Consider the following 8556-nt stretch of genomic DNA (forward strand, 5'->3'; position numbering starts at 1 on the left):
TCACAAATCAGGCCTAATGAGGACAATATATTATAACCCAACTACATCTTTTGATGAAGACATTCACCGAAAGTGGAAATTTGACTATCTTGTACTGGAAAAAAAAGGACAGGAAAAAAGAAAGGAATCATAGGATTTATGGAATGATTTGTAATGGATAATAATGATGAACAGAACTTCAAGGTTCCACAGTCTTGCTTGCTGCTTGGTGAGAAAATTAGGTGGATCCAAAAGGAAAATGTAAGTATGTCTTTGTTCCTCATTTCTCTTTATTTTGCCTTTTTCTCGGTTTTTTCAAACCTACTGGCTGTGTCTAGAAAACGATATCTACAACTAATTTCTTGGCTTCGGAGATGGTTGAGGCACCAGTTGCTATATATTATTGATTGATCAAAAGAAATGAAAGACAAAGTAAGAAGTGAGGAAGTTCTTAAGTTGAGTGCGCAGTTGATTTCTTAAGAAGTAGGAAATGATATATAAGAAAATCATACAAATGGTGCTTAAACTTTGACCCCTATATGCAATGTCATTCCTAAACTTTTAATTTGTCTCAATGTGATTCCTAAATAATTGGCAAATGTACAATGTAATCTTTTTGTTTGCTCAAACGACAAATCTGAAGTCATTTGATGACATAAATTATTACATTCTAAGTTGGATTTTTAAAAATGACGAGTCAACATGTCTATCTTTTTATCCACCTACTTTTGAAAAGGAAAAAAAATATATATATGACATTAACACATCCATCATTATTTGATAACGAAAATTATTATATCCTGATTTGGTATGAATATCTTACTTGGATAACCCTCATCCGTCATTCAAACTTAAGGAATTGAAAGCTATATCAACAAATTCCATTAACTGGAATTAAGAGAGGATGGCGTTGAACATTTTCATATAGTTTATGGACTATACTGAATATTTATGAATAATTTAGAGAAAGCATTGTACAAATTAAAAGTTCGGGGATAACAATGCACATTGACCAAAATTCAGGCACTATTTGTGTCATTTTTCCAAGATATATTTCAAATGTTTGCCAGTCATCATAATTTCAATGGAAGTAAAGTAAACGAAATGGCTTTGGTGGGAAGAACTAATAACAGTTTAGATGTAGTCTTTTGGAAAATTGACTGAAATACATGTTATTCTTAACCAAATTATACGTAACTTACTGATCCAGGGCAAACTAGAACCAGCATCGATGCCTCAACTGAATCAAAATTTTGTGCCAACAATAATTAATCCTCCACGAGTCAGCTATACCGTGTGATTAAAGATGACTGGAAAATGCGGCAGAAGGTTGAAACATTTCAGGAACTATTCCTCATTTAACATACTGAAATTGCATGGAATTGAACTTGGTCCGGCTAGCATGACAGCGATGGTTCACGCTCGCTTAAATGGTACTAGAATTTTGTATGATTCGATGTGGTATTGTCACAATTAAAGAAAAACCCTAGAGGTGTTTAAGCAAAACTCCATGTGAAAGAGTAGGATTGGTAGTACGTCTCCTGACTCCTTTGGTCCGTCCACAACCATTATTCTTGAACACAAATCGGGGACATCTGGCCGAAACCGATTTCCTTCTTTTGTGCCGTAACCGACCTGCCCACTCAGCCCAAAATTGGGTTCATGAATCAAAGAAACAGAAGGAGCTGCAATGTACATTGGTCGAGAATCCTATATACATAGGGAGAAATCGATCAATTGATCAGAAAAATGAAGACGTTTCTAGGCCTTTTGAGCAACTTAATTTTCAAGTAGAATGTCCACTTGAGATCATGTTCCTCTTCGATTTAAGAAAAGATTTTGTAGACTTATTTGTGGACGATGTGATTGTTAGAATCATCATAACGTCATACACACTAAGGAAGGTATCCTTCTTTTGTGGAACCAAAACAAATTGGAATCTAATACTTTTTAATGTCATTGGCTTGACCAAGTTCGATAAGTTGTGAAAACAATACTTTTAATTTATAAAGCGATATTTACCCTTGCAAAATTTCATCCGTTAGACTTTTAGAGAAAATGTGTGGTACATAATAGGATTTTTTTTTTTTCTTGGGGTTAAACCCACAAAAGGATAGTCAATCCCATATTGCATGGTTATTCATGGTTGCAAAGCATAGCCAATGAACTTAATGATTTCGTAGTTCCTAGATATAAGTTTTTCATAGAACTGAGTTTAACAATGCATCTTTTTTTTAAAAAGAAAAATTGTCCAAAAAGTCATAAACTCATTACACTTTTGCCAAATCAATCTTAAACCTTTCAACTTTACCAACAAACATTTTCACACTTTATCAATTGAGTCCATTTGACTAATTTTGACTATAAATTATTGACATGAACGTCAACCATCTTATGCGACACAGTTGACGCTGACATAGATAATTTTTAATAATATTTTAATATATTTTTATTTTTATTTTTATTTTTATTTTATTTTTCATTTTTTCTTTGCTTTTTTTTAATATTCTTTTTTTGTGTTGGTAAGGACTACCTCGCCCTTGGCCGATGAGGCTGCAAATTCCCTAGGCGAGGCCATAGTGGCCTTGCCAGCCATGGACGAGGGTCTTCATAGCCACATTGGCCATGGGCGAGGCTATCCTTATCCAAATATGGCAAGGGCCTTCACACCCTCAATTGCGATCAGCGGAGCTACAAAGGCCCTCTCCTGCAGCTAGCGAGGCTACGATCTGGTGAGGGCCATTGTAACCATGGCTTGCAAGGCCAAGAAGGCCCTTGACAATGGCCACGGTGCCCTCCCCATACGGCCGGCAAGGGTTGCCGGTGACCTTCAAGCACAAAAATAACCAAAAAAAAAGGAAATTAAAAATTTTAAAATAGAAAAATGATAATTCGAAAATATATTAAAATATTATTAAAAATATCAATGTTAGCACTAGTCATATCACATAGGATGGCTTATATCTACGTCAGCAATTTCTGACAAAAAATTGACTAGATTGACTCAATTGACAAAGTGTGAGAAGTTTTGGCACTCAATTGGCAAAATGAAAGGTTTAGAATTAAATTGGTAAAAGTGCAATTAAGTTTCGGATTTTATAGGAAATTTTCTCTTAGTGTTTGGTGATGCTCAATACTTGGAATTTTAAATGAACTGGGCTTCCTTTCATGATCTTCCCCTATGCGATTGCAATTCCCTAAAGAAGTGATTATCTTGTCCATAATTGAGAAGATGATTCTCAATACAATGTTAATAGAACAAGCAAATTTTAGTATCAAACCCAACTTTGGACAAAGTAAATCAAAACATATGACAGCTTTGTCTCATCGCAGTAGCTATGAAATCAATCTAATTTTTCAATTAAAGAGCATTTATAAAATTATAAACATCTAAGAAGGAGCGTCTTAAGAAGCATGTAATAATTGCATCGGTAGAGAACACAAATTAGAATTCTTGCTGGCTTGTGTTTCCATTTCTAATAATTTCTCTCTCTAATTAAACAAGGAATTCTAAGAATGATTAATGAGATAAATTTTATGAAATAATAAAAATTTGTAGTTTTTAATATATTGCTTTTTCTTGTGTCATGTACAATCAATATTTTGAAAATATAATGAACAAGTATATTGGGAGTACTCATTGCAATAAAATGGATGTCCTGATAATGTGATATACTTTTATATTTTAGGTTTTTTGGCCGGAAGATGTACTTTTATTAATTAAGTGGTGAATGTGACACATTTATTTTTAGGACCACCTATGACAAAATCACTCAGCACATCAATTTTGTACATCAAATCCTTAGAGTCCTAGTCGAGCCGTGGTCGCATCATTGTTCTATCTATCGCGCTATATATACTTCTGCTGTGAAGTCTTGTACCTGGAGCGTTTACATGTTTTGAGCTCACAGGACTTTGATGCTGAGTGAGGGTCGCGATGAAACTGCGGCTGTGAAACGTATGGCCATTGCTCGTTTCTCGTATCACTTGGTGTATCGTCGTCGACAAAACCGCGTAGATTTCGCCATCGGGTGCAAGGGTTTGAAAAAGACAGCCATCAGTTCACTCGTCTTGGTCTCCTCTCTCCTGCTCTCTCTCCTTCAGAAACCCCAGATCATCTCAACACTCTCCTCCTGCCCTCGATCCCTATATATACTTGATTTACTTGCTAAATCAAATATCTCACCGCACCCTACTAAAACTTTATCTTCTTCACCGTGTTCAACGACATAGAATTTTTCAGTATTGATCCAACTCGAATTCCCAGGACACAAAATAATCTTAAACATTTTATTTTTACCAATTAAGTCATAAACATTTTCACACTTTGTCAATTAACTTTGTTAGACCAATTTTGGCATGGTTAATGTTAATGTAAACAATTTTTAAAAATATATTAATATTTTTTCAATACTTTTTCCATTTTTCTCATTTTTTCTTTTTTTCTTTTTTTGTGCCAACAAGGATTGCCTCACCCTCAACCAACGGGGCCACGGATGCCCTAGGCGAGGCCATCATAGCCTTGCTGGCCGTGGATGAGAGACTTCACAACCCCGTCGGTCACAAATAAAGCAACTTTTGCCCAAATCTGGCGAGGGCCTTCACACCCTCACCCGCAATTGACGAGGATATGAAGGCCCTTGCCAAATCTAGGTGAAGGCCACTAAACCCATGGTTGGCAAGGCCATGAAGGCTCTTGCTAGTGGCCACTTATGGCCTCACCCAAGGACTTTGCAATCGATGAGGGTCGCCAATGACTCTTGCCAACAAAATAAAAATAAAAATTTAAAAAAAAAAATTCAACATATATTAGATTATTATTAAAAAATTGTCAACATTAATGCTTGCTGTACCATGCAAGATAGCCAATATTTACGTTAGCAATTTCTAACAAAATATGACAAGATGAATTCAATTAGCAAAATTAAAACGTTTAGAATAAAAATTTTGGACAATTTCTCCCAATTGATGCTCAATATTTGGGATTTTAAATGAACTAGGCTTCCTTTCATGATCGCCCCTTATGCGGGTCGCCATTCCCAAAAGATATAACTACCTTGTCCACAATTGGGAAGATTATTCTCAATACAATGTTAGTAGAACAAGCAAATTTTAGTATTAAACCCAACTTTTGACACAGTAAATCAAAGCACGTGTCACTTTTGTCAAATCGCATTGGCTATCAAATCAATCTAATTTTTCAATTAAAGAGCATTTATAAAAATATAAACAACTATAAAGAAGCATCTTTCAGTGTCATGTAATAATTGCATTGGTAGAGAACATCAAGTAGAATTCTTGCTGGCTTCCATTTCTATTTCTTTAATTCCTTTCTCTAAAAATGACCATTGAGATAATTTTTATGAAAGTAAAACCCAAATTAATAATTTGCTCAAAAAAAAAAACCCAAATTAATAATAAAAATTTATAGTATTTAATATAATGCTTTTCTAGTGTTACGTACAATTAATGTTTTGAAAATATACTGAACAAGTATATTGGGAGTACTTCTCACAAGACACTTATAAAGTTGATGCCGTGACAATGCGATGTACTTTTATTAATTGAGTGGTAATATGACGTAATTATTTATAGGACCATTATCTCGTGACGAAATTACTTAGCATATAAATATTGTACAGTGTCGTTCTTGACATTAGCGCGTTGACACGTTATCACTTCACTCGTCTTGGTCTCCTCTCTCCTGCCGTCTCTCCTCCAGAAACCCTAGATCATCTCAACACGCTCTCCTCCTGCGTGGATCCCCATATATCCATGATTTACTTGCTAAATCAAACGTCTCACCACACCCTACTAAATCTTTATCCTCTTCACTGTTTTCAACAACATAAAATCTTTCACCACTGATCCAATTCGAATCCTTAGGACACAAACAGCCAGATATGGAGGAGCATCCCACAGGTTTCAGGTTCTATCCGACGGAAGAAGAACTGATTTCTTTTTATTTGCACAACCAGCTTCACGGCCTTAAGCAGGACAAGATTCACCGCGTCATCCCCGTCCTTGATATTTTCGACACTGAGCCATGGAATCTCCCACGTAAAACACGATCCGCTGCTTGATGCAATCCTTTCACATCCCCTTCGTTAATTGAATTGTGCCCTAAACAGGGTTCTTGAAAATTTCAAAGTTGTAGCGCATACCGGTAAACTTTCTTTTCCCCATTTTTTATTAGGTGAACTTGTTCTGTAGAGCATGCGGGAGAGCTGTGCAGAGAAGACAGAGAGCAGTGGTTCTTCTTTGCGCCCATGCAGGAGAGGGAGGCCAGAGGAGGGCGGCCCAGCCGGAGCATGGCCACCGGCTACTGGAAGGCCACCGGGCCTTCTGGCTACGTCTACTCGTCTGACAACAAGGTGATCGGCGTGAAAAATTCAATGGTTTTCTACTTGGGAAAACCTCCCACAGGAAGAAAAACCCAATGGAAATTGAACACGTATAGGGCCATTGAACTCCCGCCTACCCTCAATTCCACAAGCAGTTCCACTCCTAAGGTGAACGTGCTGCTATCAAGAAATTCGGACCTTTATTTCAACTTTCTAGAGATAGAAAGGATAAAATAACTTCGCGTGCATGACACCTAGGTTGTCCAATCTTCACTTTGAATAATTGTTCTGTATTGGATTTCTACTGAGTATTTATTGGTGTTGTGCTGTTGGAGACTATTGAATTTTCGTCTCTAGTTTAGTTCCTACTTGGGCTTTTATAGAAAAATGCAACAAACATTTTTTTGTGTGTTAATTTTCTGGAAATAATGCACTTTCAGCTAAGCCGTGAATTCTCGTTGTGCCGAGTGTATGTGGTATCCGGGTGCTCTCAAGCATTTGATCACCGGCCACCAGACGCAATGGCTGGAGAGACAACAATCCAAGGTGGCGACGATGCTGCTAGCAGTGGAGGTGCTAAATGCGGAGATGCATCATCATTGGGACAAGTAGTAGCCAATGCAAGAAGTTCCCATCCATGGGAGACGGCAAGTTTGGAAGAACCAATTTGGGACTGGGAGCAACTTAATTGGCTCTAATTTCATGTAGAGGTACTCTGATGTTGTAGTTTTCTGGTAGTCGATGCAATCATAAGTATATCTATCAGTATGAAGACATTATGCTTGATACCTGATCAATAGGTAGGCCGAACATGATATTCAGCCTAAATGTTGGGAATGAATCCTAAGCATCTATGTTGGAAATGGGAGGCGGCGAGTTTGGAAGAACCAATTTGGGATTGGGAGATACTGGATCGGATTGTGCTTGATACCTAATCAATAGGTAGGCCGAACATGATACCCAGACTAAATGTTGGAAATGAATCCTAAGCATCTATAATTTTTTCAAATAATATTGACCAGGCCTACGAGGTCAAACTCAATAGACTAGGTTCAAGAAGGAAACTAATATGCCTTTTCGGGCAAGTACAGCAATCCTCGATACCTAATTAGCAAAAAAAAGATATCCATTAGTAAGCTTCTCCATGTATCAATCGTTTTAAATTTGATGGCTGATGTGTCCAAGAACTTGTGATTCATGGTTTATAAGGGAATCATTTGATCAAAATTGTTACAGTCAATCAACATCTAGCAAATTAGGGCTAGTAAAATGTTGGAGTATATTGTAAAATAACAAAGAAAACTGAGATATCTTCAATTATACGATATATAATTCCGTTGTATTTGTACAATGTACTACATCTCTTTAAAAAAATTATCGATTAAAACTCATTGTATTGGCGTCAAACACTAACTGATTTAACTTAAAAGATAAATGATATTTTATTAGAAGGACGTGTGTTTATATCAACATTCATAAAGAGTAATTAACCAAACTACATTGCACAACTTAAGTGCAAAAGATATTCTTTCCATCTCATAATATAGCTTTACATGTTGTTTTCTTATCAAAATTATTAATGAATTATGAGTTTCTTATATTTATTAACACATGCACGTCTTTTTGAAAATATGTTATACGGTACCCTGTATCTTTATGCAACGTTCTCCGCAAAAATCTTAGATTATGATGGCTCACAGTGCATCATGTCTGTAAGTGTAATTAGATATTGTTTAAATATTTCTTTCATGAAAGTGCTGCTTATTGAATAAATAAGAAGTACACAAGCGAAGAAATAATTCCTGATAAATAGACTGTGATTTTTTTTTTTTTTCAAACAACCCTCCCCATTAATTAACTATTCAAATTGAAGATTTAAAGCTAACTTGTGTAAATAAAAAATGAAAAATAAAATTGCACGACCTTTGTACCTTATATATGTCCATATTCTCACATAGTTCATATGATTTAAGCATCGCCTTGCCCAAAAATCTATATAAAACATCATAACTATATGTTCTATCGTTAAATGAGATCACTTATCACAACCATTTATTAATTATTAAATTATAGAAGTCTAAGGTATTCTAAACAAGTTTATATTATGATGACAGTTAGTGCCGTAAAAGTTGCAATAATTTCTTATTTAGTTATTTAACAAGTGCCTTAAGGATACTTTTCAACAGAACCTATTAAATATGTAAATCATAGGATCTAAGAGGCATAAATGAGA

General features: G+C 35.7%; 1 protein-coding gene across 1 annotated transcript; it reads left to right on the plus strand.

Annotated features, from left to right (window-relative positions):
* Positions 1-5882: 5882 nt before the first annotated feature.
* Positions 5883-7021, plus strand: LOC104423426 (NAC domain-containing protein 90). Its single transcript, XM_010035918.2, has 3 exons — positions 5883-6039; positions 6193-6491; positions 6764-7021. Exons 1-3 carry the CDS (start codon positions 5883-5885, stop codon positions 7019-7021), a joined length of 714 nt encoding a protein of 237 aa, XP_010034220.2.
* Positions 7022-8556: the final 1535 nt, after the last annotated feature.

This window comes from Eucalyptus grandis, chromosome 10, assembly GCF_016545825.1.
Source record: "Eucalyptus grandis isolate ANBG69807.140 chromosome 10, ASM1654582v1, whole genome shotgun sequence".
NCBI classification, from domain to species: Eukaryota; Viridiplantae; Streptophyta; class Magnoliopsida; order Myrtales; family Myrtaceae; genus Eucalyptus; species Eucalyptus grandis.